The 23,851-nt window shown below is 41.6% G+C and overlaps 1 protein-coding gene across 1 annotated transcript in view; it reads right to left on the bottom strand.

Annotated features, from left to right (window-relative positions):
• Positions 1-3,920: 3,920 nt before the first annotated feature.
• The window catches only part of AFF3 (ALF transcription elongation factor 3), a 326,498-nt gene continuing 306,567 nt past the window's right edge, over positions 3,921-23,851 (bottom strand). The window contains exons 17-21 of the mRNA XM_030234927.2: positions 22,915-22,986; positions 20,412-20,505; positions 16,559-16,608; positions 16,214-16,428; positions 3,921-14,765 (exon numbers count right to left, since the gene is read on the bottom strand). Of these exons, the coding sequence (XP_030090787.1) occupies positions 14,644-14,765; positions 16,214-16,428; positions 16,559-16,608; positions 20,412-20,505; positions 22,915-22,986 (553 nt within the window). The 3' untranslated portion in view covers positions 3,921-14,643. The remainder of the gene's footprint in view (positions 14,766-16,213; positions 16,429-16,558; positions 16,609-20,411; positions 20,506-22,914; positions 22,987-23,851) is intronic.

The following is a 23,851-nucleotide window of genomic DNA, read 5'->3' on the forward strand; positions in this document are numbered from 1 at the left end:
AAGCACCTATTTGTGCTTTTAAAGGAGCTTTATGAAAGCATGTGAAGTGAGTATCCATTTACCCCATGTCTTATGTTTGGAAACAGACAGGACAGCTTTATCCGCTTCTTGTGGTTTTGTCTGGATGATGATGATGATTTTTGTGAGCCTGATCTAAAGCAAACAATACAGAATAAGTTGTCGTGTATACCTCATTTACAGTGTTTAAGCTTCAATCCTCCACTCTTGCAATGTTTTAACTCAAATAGCTTTATGCACAGCAGAGAATACCTTGTTTTGATTAGAAACAATTAGCTCAAGCTAGTTAGAGGACCTAAGCTTAAATATTTAAATCCCTCCCCAGTCAAAATTTATGTTCTGATGAAACAAGAACAAATTATGTCTGCCTCATCTAAACCTGTTTTTAAGCTTTTAGTCCATTCAGCATCATGAAGAGAGCTATAAAAAAATTCCCTGAATCCAGACTGACCAGGTTGCCTTCACTTGCAGAAGCAGATGACACCTTGTTTATATTTTGTATCCTTGAAGTTTAAAAAACTTTTATCACTCTTAGCTTCCTCTTTTTTTTTTTTTTTTTGGTTCATCAGTGAGTTTAGAATGCACTAAGTAATACTCTATTAATCACATTATAGGACCATTAAGTCTAGGTAATTTTTTCCTACTAGCTGCTGCTAGTGTTCTACGTGCAAGAATGACATAAAGATGGATCACACTTGATGAGGTGGAGCAGGTCCCAGGTCCTTGGCAGAGGGTGTACTGTGGCTGGTGTTGGGACTGTGGAGCCTGTCTTAGGAGTGTGAGTTTCTGCTGATTTGGTTTTCTGTGCTCATTTTTCCAACACCAGTATTACAAATAAGTACTTGATCCCAATGGACAGCTTGGAGTAGGGTCTCTTCCCGAGAGAGGGCTTGTTTATGTTAAGGCTGGCTTTCAGATTGTAACAAAAAACCTGCTGTATTGGCCTGCAAAGAAAACCCTATAACAAAAAACAAAAACCCCCCAACCTGGAACTATGGCCTGGTTCACCTGTTTCTGTAGAGGTTTGCTTGGTACCCTAAGGAACACCTGGAGGAATGTACTTTTCTGAATCCAGCTGGATGGAAGGAGGTCTTGTCTGGGGCTCTGCATCAGGTACTGATAATTTAGAAGGGACTAGAGATTATTGCCCTGCTTAGGCACTGCTGTCTGCTTGGATTCAGGAGCTCTTCCCTCAAGTGAAGGTTCATCCAAGCCATCCAGATCCCTGGCACCTGAAACGATGTGTCTGCTAACAATGCCTAAACCATTAAGTAGGCATGGCTGCAAAAGCTTGGTTTAGTACTTTTTGAGAAGTGTGACAGCAGTGAGAGGGCTGGGGAATATCTCTCAGGGAAATCTTTTAAAGATGGGTACGCTTTCCCTGGTGGCTTTCCAAAATGGATATACTCCTTGTGCTTAGTGTTCATTCTCCTGCTTACCTGCAAGGATTTTAAATCATAAGCAGTCCATAGCACTGTGTGGCTAATAATTTTTTTTTCTAGGGAGCAGGAAAAAAAGAAAAGGAAAAGAAAGATCTGTATCTGTAGGACTGTATTCCTCACTACTTTAAACTGCATGTAGGCATATGTGCTCTGAAGTCACAGTTCTTGACATGTGTAACCTTAGCTTCTTACAGCTGATTTGTAACACTGGTGTTTGAAAAATGATTACAGAATATCAAATCAGTTCAAATTCACACTTGTCAGGAGTTGCATAAATGGTCCTGGGAGACACTGTAACAGTACATGTCTACTGATTTATAATTCCTTATAGGATGGGAGATTTCAGCTAATAATCCCTATCCAGGCAGTTGAGTGGCCTGGCTTTCATTTTAAGGGACACTGAGATGTGCTGCTGGTTCCTATTTTTAAATTTAAGAAAATTTAAGAATCACGTTATTGTGAATGTGAGCTTGATGCAGATGTGGACGTATGATGACAAGGCCTGCATTTCAGTTGGACTTGTTACAATGTTTCCTTTTGTGTTTTGTCTTGTGGGCTTGCATGTTCAGTGAGCAAAATCACAGACTAATTTATTTCAGAATAGCAAATACTACTGTCTCTGCATATGTTCCTCAAACTAGGAACAGAAACTCCCCTGAAATGCAAAGTTTCCCCTTGTTTTTCCCCTTTCAGAACACATATTCCATCTTCAGGTTTTGAGGTTATTTTTTGTTTGTTTGTTTGTTTTTCTGTATGACTTTACAGTTAGCTTTGATACCATTCAGAGTGAAACACTGGGGCAGAATTTTTAGCTTATAAGAGTTGAAGAGCTGCAGTAAATTCTTCATTGCTCTGTGTCTTTAAATTAAGTCTGGGTGCCTTAATAAAAGGTTAGGCTTCTCTTCATCAAGTTATTAGCCTTTCATAAAGAAATCCCTTGATGAAATGTTATGGCCTGTGTTTTCCTGGGAAGTAAGACTAGATCATTGTAATGGGCCCTCCAGGTCTTTAGCTCAGGGGTGCCTAATTTCTTTCCTGACCTTGCATTACACTGAGAAAAGGAAGTTTAAGAGGAACAAGTCAGGAGGTAAAATTCTGCATATTCTGAATATTTTACAGGATTACAAGCCAAGCGCTGAGGTGTTCAGAGAAAGGCGCAATGCTAAAACAAGGAGCTCCATTAACTGGCAGAAGTTAATGAACCTCTGTCTGGTGTGTAGGACTGAACCAGCACTGGTGTGGGAGATAGCAGTGGGCTCACTCTGAGCCTTGGTGGGCTTGGAAACACTGCTATGGGGAACTGTCCCTCTGCGTGTGGTTCATCAGCTCCTCAGCTGCTGCAGGCAGTGCCTGGGGAAGTGATCTCCCAGTGCCTGGGCAGACCATTCTTGGCCTGTTCTCCTGTCCCAGCAGCAGCCTCCTGGCAGTGATCAGGAGCAGCAGCAATGCCATGTGTCAGCCCATCATGAGTCATATTCACTTCCTGAAATCCATTCTCCATCCTCAAGACCAAAGCTCTCCATTTATGTGCTTCAGCTTGTGATGATTACAGTCCTTTGAATGCACAGGTTTGTGTATGGTGGTGACTCATCAAAGTGCAGAACATTGTTTGGTCTTTTTTTCTGTGCTGCACCTGAGATGTTCCACCAGTACCTGCCCTGGCTGTCAGATGCTGCCTGGAAAAATATGTCTTCCCCAGTAAGAAGTAGGAAAATGTCCAACCCCTGACTCCACAGGTATTGATGGCGCAGACAAGAACCACAAGACTCCACTACTTGCAAAACAGCCATGCTAAAACAGCAGCATTTAGGTTTTGTCCCAAGTATGGAATAAGTATTCCTAAGAAATGGCAATCCTGTGTGGGAAGAAGGCATAGGAATTGGGAAATAGTTGGTAAACAATCTGTGTGTGTGTGAGGACAGGGGAAGGCAGGCTGCAGAGTGACTTGTATTTCTTGTGGTTTTATTATAATAGTGGCTGTAAATTGTGAAGTGCTGTTCTGCAGCTGCTGAAATCATGGCTGGCTTTGGCACTATTACAGATGTTACTGCTCTTAAGGACAGGGGCTTGTTTCTTACATCTGCATAAAGAAAAGTACGGATTGGTGATGTGCTCATCCAGTGCCTCACTAAAATGTAGCAGTGACTGCTCTCCTTTTCCCTGAGAGCTGCCGCTTTTCACATATTTTTTTTTTCTGCCAGACACCCCTGTTAAAACTGGTGTCCTGCTACTGAGATGGGCTGTAATGAAAGAGCCTTTCCTCCTTCCTTGTACAAAGCTTTCATGAGCTCACCCCCAAAGGAAGTGTAGATGAGGGTATGTGACTTAGGCAGGAACACAGGGGACTCTGATGGGATTCAAAAGCTGCAACACAAAACCAGGCAATTGCTTTCCTTGGAAAAAGGTTTAAGAAAGAGACAGATGAGGCATAATTGAGACAGAAGGATGTTGATTTCATGGTTTATTGTCACATTAAAAAAGTAATATTACTGATGAATTAATATTTGCTTTTTAATATAAAAGTGCTTATTCTTACAAATCCTTAAGGCTCATTCTGTTACATTATAGTAGGATTTTTCACCATCCCAGAAACTGTGCTACATGAGTTTTACATGAACTGTGGACATAGCAAAATCTCCAAACAGTAAAACAAGTAATTAATAATTTCATTGCCTTTGTATGCATTATCCTGTTTAATTGTGTAACATACGTGAAAATGAACAAAAGCAACATTTTCTTTTACTTTCTAGTTTGGCTTGGAACTGATCCCCAAAATATTTCTATTTATTTTGAGTGAATGGAACAAATACAATCGGTTTTAAATCCTAATTTTTTACTCGTAGAGCAGAAGGGAAGCAGTGAGACAGAGGAGCATTACAGATGTGGCATTTACCCTATGTTTCTCACTAAAGAGGAGAGGACTGACTACAACGCACAAGTACTGTTTATATGCCATATAGTTATTTTTGTAATGTCCCTATGTTGCACTTAGGTAAATCTCTCACTGAAGCCAATGTGAGTTTTGCCTGAGGGAGGAATAAGACCTGGGCTCTCACGGGGGACATTTTACATTAAGTATTTTATTATATTTTTGTCTCACAATGGAAGAATGAAATAGGTGAAAGTTACTAAAGCTCTTGTTTGTATTGATCACAAGTGGACTATGATTTCTGGCATATACTATGATACACAGATAAGAGTATACCATATTTATTTGTAATCATAATCAGAGCTATATTAGTTGGATGGGCAGTAAATTTGCTATTTCTACTTAAATTTTAGATATTTATTTATTGTAAAAACCTTTTTTTCAATAATTGGGTCAAAATGCAGCAACTAAAAAAATACCTAATGCAAAGATAAAAATAATTTAAAGTATTCTGGAGCAAGGGGGAAAATGCTAGCCATTCTAATAAATAAGGCAGTTTAAAGCATTTGTGACTGCTACTGTGACATATGTACATACTTTACAGCATAAATTACTGTACAGAATACTCCGTTTATTAACCTGTGTAAACAGTATCGCCTGCTGTATGGGGACATAGTGTGGGATTATGGTCAGCAGAAAGATGAACTGCTGTAGCAGGGTGGGGGAGGCCTTGGGTAGCACATCCTCAGGGAGCAACATGAGCGTTCTTTTATGAGCTGCAAACAAAGCCATCTCGACTTGAGTAATTTTACAAAAAATCCACTGACGTTCATGGCTATAAACGAAATATGGAAATGAACCTCTGTGGTTTGTTACAAAAATAATTCTGGTCATAAACTGGTCTCTGCATACCTCACCTGGCCAGGGAACCTCGCTCAGGAGCTCACTGTGTGAAAAGGGAGATGGGGAAGAGTCGCAATGCTCCAGTACCTTGTCGTGTGCTGTCTGCACTGCCGGCCAACAGCTGATCCCACACTGGGATTGCCACACTGCCTTTTCAGCCACTGGTGCCACGTGCAGCATGGGAAATGGGGAGGGAACCCTGTGATTGCTGCAACTGGCAGGAGAAGTAATGACACTGTGTAAGCCTCCTGTTATTTTGTCCACCCTGTACTGCCTCCCCCCCCCCCCCCCATTTGTTTCCCTCACCTATCCACAGTGTGGTTTATTTTTGACTTCTGCATGGTGGCAACTCCAAGGAGAGTCTCTGTAGGATGCCTACTGCAACATGGCACTGGCCAGCAGACACCACTGTGGTCCAGGTTTCCATAAATAATATGCCCAGGACGGCAGGGAGATGCCAAAAGCAGTATGGTGTGCAGCCATGATTTGTTATTCTGGCTATCGTCTCCATCTGCCATGGTCAGCACAGAACAATGCCCCTGCACAGGAAGACCAGGGATCACTGCCCTGAGAGCAATTCTCACACTGCATGGCTCCTCTGCTTTGGCTCCTGCTCGTCCTGTTGCTATCCATGGAAAGAGACAATGGCACTGCAAGCACCTTGACCTGGCTGCTCTGGAGCTCCCAATATACCACGGCTCTTTCTGCCTCCACCAACAGCAAGGGAAACCAGCCCTAGGAGCTGCTGTGGCATTCACTGGTCTGCTGGCAGGCCACGAGCTTTAGGTGTCTCTGTGTGGCCTATGGGCTGTTCATCATGGATAAAATTCCCATTTTCACATAATTAATTGAAAAATGCTGTTGAATTTCCATAAAAAGGAGTAATATTGGCTTCACTTAGGCTCATAGCCAATCTCATCTCCTTCATCATCTACAGAAAAACTTTCTCCTTTTTCAAAAGAGGCCAGCTCTACTTCCAGGCAACATAAGGAAAAAGTGCCTGCAATTGTCTAGTAAACTGTAAAATGTATTTTTTTGATATTTCAGTAATCTTAATAGAAAAAGGTGCACATTCAGTTCTCAAGGATCTACTTTGGATTTAGGTCTAGTAAATTATAGAGTGGTCAAGAGGTGGTCCAAGTCTGAAACATATGCTTGAAACATCAGAGAAATAAATGGTATTACCACATGCCTATTTTCCTGCATATGTGCTCCCTCCCAACATGATCTCAGCCTCATTCTGCCTCAGTGCATCCAGAGATATTCACCAATTTCATCAGGCATTCCTGTCAGCAACAGGTATGACTGTGAACCTGGAGTGGGATTTATAGCACTTCTGTATCTGAGCTTGTTACCTAAACCCCCCTTTTTGGCCAGTGGATACAAAGAAGCATTTCTAGGGTGAGATTAATTGTGCTTATTTTAGACCTTCAGTATAAGATGAGGTGATTTCCAACTTCTGTGTTTAAATCAGAATCCTTTTTCTCTCTTTCCACCTTCTTTTCCTATTTAATCCCAGTGAATTGTTACAAGGCTGACTGTGTATCCTCCATGGCCTAAGGAATGGCATTGTACAGGTGAGACCTCCAGTTCCTGCTGGTTCTACTGGAGGGCCATGATGTGGCAAAGTTCACACAAGTGGATTGGTAGCACAGTAAGGCCACGGCATTGGGCCAGGAGATGCTGCTGGCACCCCTCCAGCTGCCTGCTGTTTCACACAAGGTATTCGAGTCACCAGCACCAAGGGCTTTTGGTCCCCAGATCACTGGTCCCTCCCATCTGCCTTTCCCTGCTGAGGAGAAGAGATGTCAAAAACTGTGCATGGACTCATCAGCATTCACTGTCCTTCCTCAAGAGGGAACTGAATTCTCTTGCTAGAAATAATGAGGGAAGGTGGATGCCAATCCCACAGATGGGGTGGGAATGTGAAGCAAGCAGGAAGGTCCTGAACTGCTTGGAGAGCTCTTCACTGCCTTTCACCTTTTTCCTGCCACCAGTTTCTACTCTCCCTTGTCCTGCACGTCGCAAGCCAGGAGATGGAGTTGAAGAAAATGTCTAGAACTGCAGAAAGGGACCTTGACATCCAGAAGGACCTTGAGTGAGAGAGAGAGAGGACCCTCATGTGAACCCCATGAGGCCCATCAAGGTCAATTACATGGTCCTGTCCCTGTGTTTGTCCAAGTCCCAGTATCAATACAGATGAGGGGTGTATGATTGAGAGCAGTCCTGCTGAGAAGGACCTGGGGGTGCTGGTGAATGAGAGGCTGGACATGAGCCAGAAATATGCCCTTGCAACCCAGAAAGCTAAAAAAGCATGACCAGCTGGTTGAGGGAGGTGATTCTCCCCTCTGCTGTTGTGAGACAGCACCAGTAGTGCAGTGTCCAGCTCTAGGGTTTCCAGTACAGGAAGGACATGGACCTGTTGGAGCAGGTTCAGGGGAGGCCATGAGATGGTTAGAGGGATGGACAGAGGGATGGGGCGCATCTCCTATGAAGACAGGCTGTGAGAGCTGGGGTTCACCCTGGAGAAGAGAAGGTTCTGGAGAGACCTTACTGTGACCGTGGTCTTTCTGTACAAAAAGGGGATTTATAAGAAAGATGGAAAAAGACTTTACTAGGGCCTGTAGTAACAGGACAAGAGGAAACAGTTTTCAACTAAAAGAGAGTAAATTTAGATTGGATCTAAGGAAGAAATTCTTTACTCTGAGTGTGGTGAGACACAGTAACAGGTTGCCCCAAGAAGCTGTGGGTGCCCCATCCCTGGAAATGTTCAAGGCCAGACTGGATGAGGCTTTGAACAACCTGGTCTAGTGAAAGGTGTCCCTGCCCACTGCAGTGGGGTTGGAACTAGATGATCTTCAAGGTCCCGTCCAGCCTGAACCTTTCTATGATTCTATGATAAATTAAACTGCAAAGGAAAATATTTTTTTTAAATAGAGGTGTATTCCAAAATGGAAGTGAGAAAAAGAATAAGAAGGGCCTGTCCTTTGGTAAATTCTATAATGTTATCTGTGTCTAGCTTGTTCCTTCAGGAAATGTTTTCTTTCATGTCTGTTGACAGGGTGAGAATTCCACATATAAGAATGCCAAGTGGAGGAGAAAAGGATAACTACTTCTAAGAAAGAACTTGTTAGTGTTGACTGAATAACATGAACCACGTTAGAAATATTTTGTTGATTTGACTGGTGTTCAGTCCTTGGTGAAGTGCTTTATTGATAACTTCTATGGGTCTCTGTTGTGTGTCAGAACAGAGCTGGAAGTCTGCCCTGGGACTACTGTCTAACAATGGTGTGATTTGGGAAGGTCACTCGCACACAGAGTAGGAGAACATTGTGTTCCCAACCAATCTTTGACTTCCCACTTTGGTTACTGGTAATGTGCATCAAAATCAGACACATATTTTGTCACGAGAGACTTTTTAAAAAAATGCTTTGTTAAGCAACTAGTTCTCTGCAATGCACCATGCTAAAAGAAAATTTCCATTGATTTGAAGTTATGTGAAGCTGGATTTGGATTAATGAATTATTTGAACACTTGAGGCTGTTTTGAGGAACATACTTTGTACAAATTTCTTTTGCAGAAATACAAAGTGACTGAAAGACATTACAAGACTTCAAACTCTTAGGATGGCCATGCAGTACTTTGTTAATCTGTGCTGTTTGTCTCATTATGTACTGTTGTGATTCTTGCTCTCTGCCAGGATCAAAGTCATAGATACTCTGGGAATGGCAATTTCACCTACACTGTGACACCCCTTGGCTCTAAGCACAAGTTTTATACACTCTGGTGCTTACACCAAGAGCTTACATAGTATTTAAGGATTTTGTGGGTCTTGTAGCTCTGGACTCAGGGGTGAAATTCATCCAGTGTACTTAGCATTTTTTTTTTCCATAGCTCTTCAACAGCACTTTCCTTCTGAGGATACAGAGTGATTTGCAAACATTAATTAATTCTCATAAAGCCCTATGAGGCAGATAAATGTTAAGTATCCCTGTGCTAGTACATATGAGAAACATGAGACCTGAGTGCCTTATCATTCATGCTGTTCACTGTATTTGCTCCCAAAAACTAAGTGCCATGGGACAGAGAAAATCCCTTCCCACCCCCCGCCCCCCTTCCTTAATTCTGTTGTTTTCCTTGGACCTTCTGGAATTCTTTGAGGGCAGCAAGGATAAGGCTGGGCTTCAAGCTGCAGTGTGTGAAATTCAAGCTACACAAATTGCAAAGTGAAGGAGCCTTGGTGTATTTGTTGCTGGTTTTGGGGGCAAAAGCCTTTGAGTTTCTCACTCTGTGTTCCAGCACCCCATTGGAAAGGTAGCTTGGGCTGCCAAAGTAGGAAACACCCCTGAAAGACAGGAACACTTGTGGGCTACCAAGAGCAACAGGGCTAGACAGCAAGTGGAGGCAGAGGAATTATTTGAAGAAATAGCCCCAGCTGAAGAAATAGCACCCATCTCACTGAAGAAAACCATAGCCTTTTGAAAGACCAATGGATGCTCTACATCTTAGTGTTTTCCTCTCTGCAGCTTTAGTCAGGTTAGCTCAAACAGGACCTAAAGTGACTTTCCCAGTTTGTTAATCAACCTTAAGAGCAATTTACAGCTTGGGGCCAGTGATGCTGGAAATGGAGGCTTGGCCTTTTTGAGGACAAACAGCATCTTTGTGGGAGAGGGTAAAGTAGCTAATTTTTCATGCTAACAATATTGGCTCAGAGACATAGTTCCACATTTTTTGAGACATACCAGACATAAGACCATCCAAATGCTTTTCTGAATGCATTCTGACAAATTTATCTGTGGTTGCATGCCTTCCCGAAGCCCTCGGTGTACAGCACATAACCTAATGTAATAGTTATAATTATGATACTGATCAGACCAACCAGGCATTTTTAAGACATGAAAACTAGACTGATTCTTTAGTTTCAAACACAGTGAGGTCAAACATGTGATGTATATTGTAACAAAAGATAACAAAATGAGAGGCATGTTAGGTATGTGCCAGACAGACTTCTGCTGTTACCTTAACAAGTCTGTATACTTCAGGCATTTTTTGTACTTCTATTGTGCCAGGAGATTTTATTCTTTAGTTTGAGGATTCTTGCTGAATGGGGGAAGGAAATGTTGCCATTGCTGTGGACAAGAAACATTTTTTTCTGACATATTAAGCATTAAGAGGATTATGTAAAGACAAGGCATATTGCAGAAGGAGATATTCTTAATATAGCTTTTACCATGAACCCACGATCTGCCAAAAATTTAGGAGAGTTAAAAAACCTATTGCTTTGACAATCTTTTAATTTTAAAAAAATCGTCTTGTAGAAAGATCAAGGAATTCATCCACTGTTATTTACATAAAATTCAAACTTTCTTGCTTAAAATCATGAATCATTTAATGTCACAACTGTGGGATATCTAGGCAGATGCCATTAATCCAAGTCATTTTGGAAATTCCAATTTCATTTGGATTAAAACCTACAACTAAGTCAGTGAATAGCATATACTGTACACGCATTAAGGCTGGTGACTACTAAAATCTCTTGGGTAGATAAACTAAGTACAGATTAGCCAGGTCTAAGTGTATGTTCTCATCTGGGGAAGAAAAGATATCCTGACATTTCAGACTTGAATCAGTAGCCATGAAAAATGGTTGAACATTTGTATTACAAAAGAGATACTATGGCACAGTCCCAAAGGTGCATTTCATATAAATTAATTAGCTACACAAACTATTTTGACAACAACTACTGCTCAGTGATGAGTACTTGATGATCAATGGTAGGCACTGGTAATATCCTTCATGCTGAGTGACTTTTATCACTATTTAGATTTACAGTATATACATATGTGTTTGTATCTACACTTAGGGCTTGATCCTCTTAACCTCCTTTACCTAAGGTCTTCTGTTCACTATAATCTCTTACTTTGGAGCTCTGTTATTTGAACAAAAGAAATAGGCAAACAAGGGGTTTGGGTATCCTGCCATGTGACAGGAAGGACTATGCCTGGCTTTTGACCACACTTGAACCTCAGCATATGCTTTGTTCTTACCTGACACTCATGCCACCATGCCATATTATAAAGGTTTAAGGCCAAGGGCTCTGTATGATCTTGCTGTCTGTGAGGATCCTATAGGCTGTTCTGGATTTGTCAAGCCCACCTGCAATACACAGTTCTTATGCATCCATTCCCATTGCTGTATGAACTCTTCCTGATTCAGAAGCCTCTGTTTGTAAGCAAACATCTTCCTTCAGCATAATCCTTCTGAATTTGTACAGAATGACTTTTTACTTTTCCAAAATTGAACCTGAATGTTGCTATGGCTAAAGAAGCCTGCATGTTCCTGGACTTTTACAGCAGATTTAAATAAGTCAGTGTGTTTCATGGAACTGCAAAAAAGGACAGCCTCCTCTGGTCCCATCCAAAACACACAGAGCATCTTTGACTCACAGTGTGATATGCCTAAGACTTTCAGGTTCTTAAAGTGGTGCATATGCTCAACTGGACCAGACCTGAAGTCACATGCATTTTTGACGACCAGTCCCTAAGAAGATGAAATTAAGTATTTGTTGTCACTGTGCCACATTCAGACATCCAATCAGCAGCAACCCTACAGAGCAAATAGCCTGCACAGAAGAGTATTCTAAATAACCTCGCTAAAATAGTTTAGCTGTGAGAAACCCTATGGAGAGAAGGCCAAACCCTTTAATCCACTCATCCTGTTGCACCACCAGAAATTAAGGCTCAGTGTGCTCATCAGACAACACAGATGACGCCAGCACAAAAACTAAAATCAGTAAGATTTCCATGGAAGCAATAGGTATTTTAGCTGAAATAACTCAATATGAGAGCAATGTACAGGAAAGGACAATCATCTACAGAGATGCTTAGTACTTGGAAATGTTACAACAGAACACCATTGATTCTTGCATTTCTTTGAAGTTTCTTGACATATTATATCCATACAAAGAGTTCATCATGATTAAGAAAAATATCCCGATCTTAGTAAAATAAACATGCTTCAAAGTTCCATATTTGAAACTCAAATGCCACATGTGCAATAAAACTAAACTCCATTTAAGGCAAGTAATATACGTTACTTCAAAAATTTCTCAACATTAAATATCAGAAAGGGCTCCCAAACCCCCAAACTTATCTGAAGATAAACGTCATAGGCACCGTCAAAGAAAACAGAAGCTAATCTAGCTGGAGTTTCACTTTCCTGATCTGAGGAGAAATCCTGCAGTACCTGTGGATGGCATTGAAGCAGCTGACAGAATCTGTTGCAACTAGTCTAGCAAATCCTGACAGACTTCCTTCCACGGCTGGAGATCAGGCAAGTGATAAACTGAAAGGCACCGATCGAGTTCTCCACGATACTTGTGACGAAACAAATTGTGTTCCTTCTGGGGTGGGTGACAGCCAGGGCTAAGGGTGATAGCAGGACTCAGAGGTCACATATTTTGTCATTTAAAGGCAAGTACATGTTCTATCCTAAAGCCAGCCACATTTTAACACTCAAGTCCATGCTAAGAGGTGGCCACAGCCACAGGCATTCTCCTGGGGGGAAGTATCTGAGCACCGATGGGCACAAAATATTGGCCCAGGATGGCTTGGGGCTGAGCAGTTCCTTGGTGGCTGCTTCAGAGAGCACAGTGAATGCCGAGTCTGAGCTGGAGTTATGGTGAGCAGCCTCGGCAGAAAAACACAGCTATGTGGGACTCAGTGTGCTCATAAGCCCACTCTTTACCATGGGGTACATGGAGTCTGTGCTACCAAAGACATTTGACTGAGAAATTGTGCCATATTGTTTGGTATCTTTTCTTCAAAATGCAGCTCTTCAAAAATGGGGATGGAAAAATAAAGGCAGCGAGTATCAATTAATCAACCATTTGTATCAGTGGCTACTTCTACTTGTATCTTCTATTGAAAGTCTTTTGTACTCACAATTTCTTAATATCTAAGCAAATTAGATTAGAAAATAACAGTAAAAGGGTTCAACTAATGCCTTGGACAAGAATAGTCAACTGAAAGTCACTGGAGCTGCTGATTTGAGTAAAGGCAGCAAATCTGATTGCAAAAGAAATTATTTCCAATATAGAAAAAAAACCCCTAAATATGTGAAAACCACTGAAAATGAAGAAAAATGCACTGAGTGCAAGCGCAGTTGATATGAACTGGCCTTGACCTCATCTGACCCAAATTAAATTCCAATTATTGAGGGATTAATTCTCTGGCATGAAAAACACAGCCTGTCAACGGGAACTGAAAACATCCCATAAATCAAGAAACGTTAAAGCCTAGTTGAGGATTATGCATGAAGAGTGAGAGGATTATGATAGAAAACAGTTCTTAGCCTGATGAGCAGCAAACTCAGCTTCTCAGATAAAGGAAATTGCATGTAATGCTCCCATACAGCCTGGAAGAAAATGTTGCAAGCTTCTGCTAGATGAAAAAGATATGAAAGTCAAATATTGCAGGATGAAGCCTTCCCATGCAAAGCCAGCAACTGTTATAAATATCTGTCTCTCTGTGTGTGCAGCCAAAATTAACACATTTTCCTTCCTAAGTGGATTACTGTTTGCCATATTTTTTTCCTTATCTATTTACTGTCAGTAACAGAATGCAATTTTCCACCATCTCTTTTAGGTTCTTCCTACCAGCATATCTGTTTTCAGGCCTTCCTTTTGCTTGATACTGTAGGTTGCACTGTTGGTGAGGAGCTGAACGAGACATAAAGTTATTTAAAAAGACAGGAGATAAAGAAATGCATGCAATTTGTTGAAACATATTGCACATGAAGGAATGCTGTCTTTCTCCAACTTAATGTGGACTACACACCTCCTCTCTGTGCTCCAGTGGAGAAGTAACAGGGAGATGGCACAATTAATATGAAAACTTCTGTGTCCATGTTCGCAGTAAAAATTCTCCATGTCTGTGATTTGCCCTCATTCATTCCAGTTCAGGAAAGCCCTTGTGTATGTGCTTAAGCTCTGCTGAAGTCATCAGGATTTCAGTACAAGCTTAAAGTTAAGTATCTGTTGTGAGCTTTCCTGAACAGGGATCTGTGCTTATTGCACTTGGTTCAATCAACCCATAAGATTTTGGTTTCTGAGTTTTTCAGTACAATAATAGAAAGGGTATGTTTGTGCATTAAGATCAGTTCTTTACAGTATTTCTAGTGTATGAAAATGTTTGGAGAGTGATACAGAACAATTCATTCTGAAGAGACATCATTGTATATTGTACCTCTGTGCACATACATGTCTACCCTCAGAAGAATTTTGCTCAGTATTGAAGAAATATTCACCTTTGTTTGGATCAATGCTGTAGCTGACTATTTCTGTAGCACAGTGTCCAGAATAACTGAATTATCCATTAAAGGGATACTGTCCATATGAATGGCACACAGTCATTATGACAAGTGAGCACTATTCCGCACCCAGTGAAGTCCTTGTAGAGTGTACTGGACTAAATGCTCCATACTGCTGTGCAAGGTGATAGGTCCCATCAATGCATCCAAGTCGTTAAAAAAATCTGCAGGGGAAAAAAAAAAGTGCAGGGATTCAGCATCAGAGGAGTGAATCTTTATTTGCTACTTGTCACCCTTTAACAGATTTTATTCTCTTGCAAATTGAGTCAGGCTGAACATTCCACAGGAATGAAAGTTTAGTGCTGGGGAGATTAATTTTAAAGCCCGGTGGTTCATGATGTTACAGGCTGATGCACAACAATTTTCTTTTTAACGAACAAAGCAGTGAGTTCTTCAGCTTTGCTTTTCATTAATTTCCATTGAGTCTTGCTAAAGGAAACAGACTCTGGGCAAGATTTATTCTGAGATTGAGGACAAGTAGATCAAAAAGTCCACACACAATTGTCCAATGAAACATTTGTGATATGCTATATATTTAAGCTACCATGACAGAGAAATAGAGGCCTGTACAACATGGCCAACCCAACCTAAAGAGTAATTTGGGTAACTAGCCAGTCAGGACTTAGAATCACAGAATGGTTTTGGTTGGAAGGGACCTTTAAAGATCAACCAGTTCCAACCCCCCTGCCATGGATAGGGACAATTCAGATGTCCACTCAGAGGGACATAGTGCCCATTTGAGATGCTCTCAGGGAGTTGATACGTACAGCCTGGACCGGCAGATCTAACACAGGATGTGCAGGAGAGTTCTGGAGTGGCAGTTTAGGTAAGGATACCTCAGTAAATGGTATCCTTGTCTCCCTTTTTAGTACACCCTGAAAGGTGTGCTGTTTAGTAAACACCTTTCAGGGTGTACTACAGCACTCTGAACTGTTGTTTGTATTGAACAAAGCTCCATCAACTGCAGTGGGAGATGAGCCCCCCAACTCATATCTACATACCTTCACTTAGGTGCCCTTGTTTTGACTTGGATTTTGCCCATGTCCCTGCCTTAAATACACAAATTAGCCTGAAAACTAAGGAGTACTTCACCATTAAGTCAGATGCTGAAGCATTTGCTTGTGGAAACCAGTTCACCTGAGAGAAGTCTGCAGGCACCTTGTTCCAATCTGTGTCTGCTGCAGATGGGGGAAAGCTAGGGTCTGTTCATTCCTTCTGCAGAAAGGAGGTGTGCTCCTGCTTTTGACATGGTCTGGCTAAACACATCCCATGCAGCTCCATGACTTTGGGGGCAGGAAGCTGTCTTACCTCCCACAGACCTTCCTCTCTAGAATGCACAGATGGCAGGAAGTGCTTCTCACAGTCAAGTCTGTGACCTGTCTGTCACAAGTGCTGCCTCAGCTCTTCTGAGCAAGACAGCTTTCAAAATTGCCTTTTTAGGGCTGTTTTGGAACAAACTAGGAGCAGACTGAAGAAAGAAATAATCTCTGCAGTCCTACTTTGCAGGTTTCATATCAAAGTAGTTATTTTCCTGATCCAAATCATGTGACAGTCTTCTAGAATAGTCCAATTAGTCCAAATAGTCCAATAGTCCAAGCCTTGCCTTGCTCACCTCTGTTTTCCTTGGCCAGGTTGTCAGCCATCTCCCAGTAGTCATAGCTGTGCAGGATGCTGTTGGTGATGCTGACGTGGTTGGCAGCCATCTGATGAATGCGCTGCGGGATGCTGATGATAGGAGATGGGGAAGGGGCCCCTGTGCTCCCCTGGGATCCTACAGAACTGACTGGAGAAGGACTAGGGGACATAGGTGATGGAGTTCCTGTGCTCCTAGAAACCAGTGTTAATACAGTTATTTAAAAAGTGTTGGGATTAAAAACGCAAGAGTATCAGAACATACCACAGGTAAAAATATACAATTTCTAACTGCCAATCTGATATAAGATTCTGTGCAACTTACTTTCCACTGGCACCCCAAGGAGATGGGTTCTGAGCAGCTTTTGATGAATTCTGGAAAGAAAAGAGTAATTCATAATGTATATAATTTATATAATACTACAAAATGAAAACATTAAAGAGTATAAAAGTAAAGAAATGTAAAGAAAGCGATGCAATTGCACCTCCTGAAGTAATAAACCCAGTCAGCCTAGTTTGATGTAATGATGAAGCAGTGCTGCAGAACAGACTTGAAACATAGCCTTTTCAACACCCTGTCATGGGGACTGATTAGAAAAATATTAGGTGAAATGGAAACTTTTCACAGAAATCCTGGGAATTCAGAAAAAAAAAAAAAAGTGCTGCAGGACTCTGTAAAGTTTAGGCTGGAATTTCTTGTGATGAAAAAAATCAGAAAGATTTCCTCCCACTCTCCTGCCCCTAATGACAAATATCATTCCCCTAGGACTTGCAAGATGGTGCAAATCTGCTCAGCCTGGCATCCACAGGGATGTGAATCTGAGGATCTGCAGCTCAGGTGGGTGTTTTAACCACCAGGCTCAAAAATCTTGCTCATGATTGCTCCTTGTGGAGCTGTTCCCCTTGGTCCAAACATGGCAGCATTCACAAGGTCAGAGAGACTGCCTATGTAGATTGGTGGTTTTCATAGCTGAAGGATTCCCCAGAGAACCCCAGAAGGGGCCATTTGATCATTTAGTGTGGTCTCTTGTATACCTGGAGTCACTAAGACTCTCTCTGGTATACTGTGCTTAGGCTAAAGAATTTCATTGCTTGAGGAGAGACTACCTTGGGCAAGCACTCTATTTACAAAGGAGAAATTCAAGTGTCAGCAGTAATGGAGACTGGATAAATGATTTTATAATTTAAAAAATATTTTAGTAGTTAAAATTCCAGGAGCTAGAGGGAATTCAGTCACTGGTTCCTGACCATTTGACCTGGGGAAAAACTCTACCCCTCTCCCAAGTGACTGATTTAGTCCTGGGGCTGTGAGAAAGAAGTCTAAGAAACCAAGCTTTTCTAGTCCATCCCATCCACTGTCTCACATTCAGCAATGGCCAGCCTGATTCTTCAGAGGAAAGTAACCTCCTTGTGCTCTCCCCTGAAGCTGAACCTGCAAGTAACTGTGTGCTGGAGAACAGCCCTCTCTTCTTGACATCCATGTGAGACCAGACGAAGTCCTGCAGCTTGAGACCTGTTTATGGACACTGTTTTAAATGCAAGGCTGTAGGGGTTGTAAACTGCAGGAGTTACAGGCAGTACCAGCAGTACAAAACCTCTTGTCTCTCATGGCTTAGGAAGGAAAATGGTAAACAAGGGGCTTCAGATGTTAGTGGATTTCAAGGCCAGGAGTAATCCTGCAGTGCATTGTTCTTCTGTGTCCTGTTCTATGTCTATCATCTATAATTAGGAAAAAATGGTGTTTCACAGTTTCAAGATTGAATCTTACTAACTTCAGTGCTATCTTTTGGATTATGTTGGTCCAAAGCCAGCAAAACTACATGTCATCTGTGAATTATCAGCTCTGTTTCCATGTACACAGTGATCTCTTAACCCATTCAGCATCAAACTGGACACATCCCCTAAGCCTCTCTTTAAAGAACTTTGTTTTCTCAGTTTTAATGTGTCTTCCAAATTGCCTCTTGGGTTTCTGCATCTTTTATGTGCACCCCAACACTGGCTGTATTTTAGCAGTGATCATGGCAATGTTGTGTGTACCCTGTCATTCTTCCTGCATTTTGACACTGGGTCTTCTATGTCCCAGGTACGTGACATGAAAAATAGGCTTTGGAGTGTCCCACAAGGGTTTCTTTCTTCAGAGGGTTTTCTTTTCTTTTTTTTTTTTTTTCCTTTTGACAGGAAAAGCTCAGGTGTGAAAAGATAAAAAAGAAATATTTCTCATTTTCCATCCTAAATAGAACCAACCTGGGAATCCTCAGCATTTGATCCTTTTACAGAATAGATTCTTTTTTCCCCCTTTCTTTTCTGATGTTGTTCAGAACTACTTGTCTTCATCTTTCTAGTGCCTGTTGTTCACTTACAGAGTTGGAAGCAGGAAAATTTGAAAACTGGAGTCAAGGATAATTCCACTGTAAATGTAACCAACCTCTGTCTTACTGTACAACTTCCCACACACCTTTTTTCTCATGTTTTAGGGATATTGCTTCAGTTTCCTCTCAGTTCTGCACCAGAAGGGTGGGGGTAAGGATTCTAAAGAGTGTAATGTTGTAAGGGATCTCTTATATCACTTTCCCTACTGCAACCCATTCTCCTGGTTTCTTTATTCTCTCATACCTGCTGGCCCCTGAATATCTGGGCCTTCTTTCTAATTCTCTGCTGCATTTTTTTTTATAATGGAAATAAATCACCTAAAGGAGATTTCAATAGTATTTTTTTCTTTTCCAAAAGAAAAGTATGTCAATATTCCCTGCAAATGTATGATTAAAAATTCTTCTCTGATTGATAATATTTGAGGAAGTTCTTAGTGCAGTCAGCATTTCATGTCACTTGGTTTTGAAAGCTTTTAGATACTAAATATGAAAGGAGTAGAACTGGCTTGTTTTCCACTGAAAATTATAGTAGATGGATGGTTTTCTCCATTTTTGCTTTTAAAGGTGAGAATACTTTCTAATGCGAAGCTATGCTATCATCGTGTCAGCAGGAGCTTTGCAAAGAAACAGCAGAGTGTAAGTCCACTTTATATTTGCTGTGAAACAGTCTCTGTCTGCTAGCAGGAGATATTTTACATGGTTGAGAGCTGCTCTTAATATAGCTCTTATCTGAACTGGTCTAGAAAAATAAAGTACTTCAATAGACACATATTTTTTCCCCTAAAATCAAGTAATTGTTAGAGAAACATAATGTGTTGAATTATATACTGCTAAATTTTTGAAGCAATTACATTGATTTGAATTTCCATTTGACAATAACAGATCTGTCAATTCCCTTCCCTGTCTTCATGTGTTCAGAATTTGGTCATAAGCATTCATGCTTGTATTTGATTTTTTTTAGTAACAAAATGTCAAAGGATGGATGTTTTTCATTTCAAGGTTCTTCTGTCCACAACAAAACCCCAACAGATGAGCCCAGTGTTCAAAGACAAATGGCTGTTCAGGTCCCACAAAGCAGTTTGTCTTAAAACACTTGTATATTCATTCTGGTTTTTTTTTGTTTTGGTTTTTTTTTTTAATTTAGAAGGATAAAGGCTAATTTTTGTGTTTGTACATCACATTCTGGATGGATTGACTACAAGAAGTTTCACTTTGTCAGAAATGAAAAATGAAAGCAGTAACAAATGATGCAAAGCAGGAAGGGGAAGCCAAGGGTGCCACGTTAAGTACGTGTCAGGTGGTCTGTCTGCCCTCTGATGCTTCTGTACAACTCCTGCTGAACTCAGTGTGGGCTCTCTGACAGCTCCCTGGGTAAGATGTCCCACTGCACTGTCCTACCTACTGATGCTGCTGAGTGGAAGGCCTGCATCTGAGGACTGATCTAGATCAAAGTCTTCAACTCGTGGGAGATATAATCCTGAAGGGGATTCTTACAGCAAAATCTGCAAATTCTACTCACAACAGAGCTGGATAGCACTAGACAATTGACCAAGAATAATCTGAAAATACCTTTTTGTTAGTACAACAAATTTATCATCCTTTGTGAAGAGTCAAAGTGTGTATTTTTCAAAGAGGGACCCTTGTGAAGATAAATGAACTAACTAGAGCTCAGATGTTGTCATGAGAGTCTGTGGCAAAACATCACTGACTTCACAGGGGAAAAACTGATCCCAGCACAGCTACTGCCCTAGTAAGATGTTGTATCTCCTGTAAAAACATTGATCTATAAACATGACATAAAAAATGCACCTTGAAATACTCAATGAGCGCTTTTGAATACTTGACCGCGTGGTCTCTCTTGAGTCGGAACATCCTCCAGTACAGAAGGGCCAGGCAGCGGTAGCTGGAATATAAGGGAGAGCAGAAAGTAGAGGGTGACTCCTGAACAGAAATCCTACTGAATATCTTAAATCCTCAAACTAATATGGAGTGGAACGCTGACAGCACCTTGCTCACAGTTTTTATCACCATTTGTTGGCAGTATTTCACACTTTGCCATGGATTCATGAGCAAAGCTAGGTACTACAGCCAGGGCAGGTCATGCTAACAAATGCTACCAGAGAGGTACTAAACAAACCATACTCAGAAGGGTCTAAGCTCCCAGGCCTTCATTCTGGCTTAAAGTCTGCACACTTGATCAAAAGCCTCTCCCATGAAAAGAGACATCCTGAAACTCAACGTACACATTTTTTTGTATTTTTACTTGCAATTGCATAAACAGCTTTTTGAGATATCTTATCTTGGGACTTTATTGCGATAGCCTGGATATCGTGAACTCGAGTTATAGTGGATGTATTCTGTATACACCCAGTGGTCTCTTCCAGCAGCTGGAGATGGCTGGGATAAAGGAAACCTTGGATCTGGCACAGATTTCAGTGGCCAAGCTTCTCTGTAGGAAACCAGAACAAAGATTGTGTTGGAGCCCAGAGGCTATTACCAGACCACTTGCCTGATTTGGTCCCCACAGGAAATCAGCAGTGGGTTGAAAAACTCAATGTGCTGTACTGATACTGTCTGCCCCTGTGCTCTTTTTTAGTCTGCAGAGTGCCATGCACATTTAAAGCTACATAATTAGAGTAATGGCTATTGACTATAGTTATGTACCACCATAGTCAGTATTCAGGGCACATACACTTGTCTTTGCTAGTGGCTTTAGGTGTACCTGTCTATTTTCTGAATTGAGAATCATCACCACCTCTTCCCAGTAAGGTTTTCGGATTGAAAAAGTGTGAAAACTAGGGCAAGTGTGAAAATGTCCCATAATAATGCTGCTTTTGAAGCAAAAAGCCTGTGGGATCTGCTTTTCCTTCGGCAGCAGAGGCCTCATTTATAAAAGCAGTATTTAGTCTAGGAGCCAATCCAGAGCACCAGAAGGTGCCTTGAGTATGACAGTGCAGAGTGCTCCCCATCTCCCCGCGCTCAAGGGCTGCCCACACCTTAGCGAACACCTCGAATTCGGAAACTGTCTCTGAAGAAGCCAATCCCAGGCAGGGCTTCTGGGGCAGCCTGCCCGCTGTCCGGAGCGCGGCGGTGCAGTCCCGGCCGTGGCCGCTGGAGGACAGTGTCTCCCCAGGAGAAGGGGCCGGGAGCGGGCGGGCTGGCAGCCTGCCCGGCGGGCGCCGGGAGCAGCCGCGGGATGCGGCGGCCGCGCAGCCACTACCATCACTCTCCCTCTGTCACCTTCACAGGTACAGCACATATGCAAATGGTGTCAGCTCATCTGCTGGCTGGCAGACGGTGAGTTAAGATTGCCATTCATCGCCCAGAGAAGGCTCCGTCTGCTTTCCCTCGCGCTGACCTTTCTCCTGCTGGAACAGATGCAGCAGCTCCCTGAATTTGGATGTGCTTCCGCACGCATCGAAGCGCTCCGGCAGTTCTCAGCAAGCCTTTGTAATATGGCTTTATATGTCCTTTTTGAACCGTTCTTTAGTCATTTTCCCACCTAGGCATTTTTAAAGCAATCGCCACTAATGCATTCTGTGGGCCTCCCGATGGAACAGAAAACCAGTGACAGAGAAAGGGCATGAAAAAAAAAAAAAGCATCTCTGAATATTTTGTTCCTTTTTATACAAATGATTAATTAGGACTCCTTCTTTATGGCGGCTAAAGATGCATTTAATTTGGATTCTTAACAGATGGTTAATAGATGTTAAAACACACTTGCTGATTGTAAATGTCCACTTACTGAGACTCAGTAACCATGTAATAGGTATTTTATGTATTAACTACAATGATATTAAATTAAACATTGATTTTAATAACATTATAGTATTTTACTAGCAATCAGAAACTGTCCTATGTCTAAAGTGCTTACATATATGTTTAGAAATCTCAATTTAATAGATAATCCAAGAGGCTTAATTATCCCCATCACCATATTGCCCTTCATATAATATAAATAAAATTTATGATTATTGAGCCTAAAATGTCAGCTGCAAAAGAACTTACCGAGCTGTTGGTACAAAAGTACATCACTCATAAAAACAACAAACCATCAGGCATTTAAAAATTAATTACACTGACGTACCATAGCCAACCTGTCACAATCAATAAATAAGCATGAATTGCTTATTTATAGAGACAGAATGCAGACTTTGTACAGTGATACAAGGTCTGGGCCTTCCCAGAGAAGAAAGGATTCTCTTAATTTCAATAGAGAACATAATTATATCTGGCTGCATCCAACATCTGATTTTCAAGAACTGTCTCACTGCAGAAAAGAAGCCTTTTGAGGAAAGCTTGATCTACTAACCATAATGCTGCCAGCTGTTTGTCTTCTGGCGTGGCGTTGGGGCCTGAGTGGGTTTTTAGTCTCACTGCATACCTTAAGCAAGAAGAAAAAAGCCAACGTGAGTTAACTGAGACAGCTTTATATTACTGATCAGAGAGCTATGCTGGCCAATGTCGTTTGATCTGCCCCTTTATACATCTTTGTTCAAGTTACCAGCCATACATGTGTTTTTCCTGGTTGTGTTTCAGAGCCATTAGCAGTGCATCCCTGCACTCTTTAAACAGCCGTGAACTCCCCTGATCATCCGTCAGTCCAGAGGGGAGCCTAGCTGGCGAGGTGACACTGTCCTACCAAAATAACCTCTGCTGCTGCAGAGACCCAGTTACACAGAGTTCATGCAGAAAGGGGTTTGGAGCTTTTGAAGGCAGACAGCCTGCCTGGAAGCTGGTGCTGACCTCACCCTGCCAGTTCTGAGTGTGTCTACCCAGATTTGCTCCTCCGAGCACAGCACGGCAGAGGGGGAACATGTGGCTCAGAGCTATTTTTGCTCACATGACATTACATTCAAACTCTATAAATATTAAAGATCCACAGAGGTAGCACTGGTGTTTCAAGAGTGTATGTGCTATGCAAACACAAATTGGTTTCTGGAAATCTCAGCTTCCAGCTGAATACCTGAACAACAGACAAGGTTAGAACAACACACATCGCTTCTGGGCTCACTTCCAGAAAAATACCTGTTCCCCATAATTAGCTGCTTGTGATTTTTTCTTACCTTTGCTTTCAAACTCTAATTCTGATATCTGTGCAAAGATTCAGTATGAACATTTTGCTTCTACAAGCATACCTAGCAAACCACTTATTTTTCTGAGTTGCAGCGAGATCAACAGCAATTCACATTACAACACAGCCACAGCTATACACATTACTGAAAGCTATGCATCTGCAATCAAAATTC

The sequence above is a fragment of the Serinus canaria genome, chromosome 1 (genome assembly GCF_022539315.1).
Source record: "Serinus canaria isolate serCan28SL12 chromosome 1, serCan2020, whole genome shotgun sequence".
NCBI classification, from domain to species: domain Eukaryota; kingdom Metazoa; phylum Chordata; class Aves; order Passeriformes; family Fringillidae; genus Serinus; species Serinus canaria.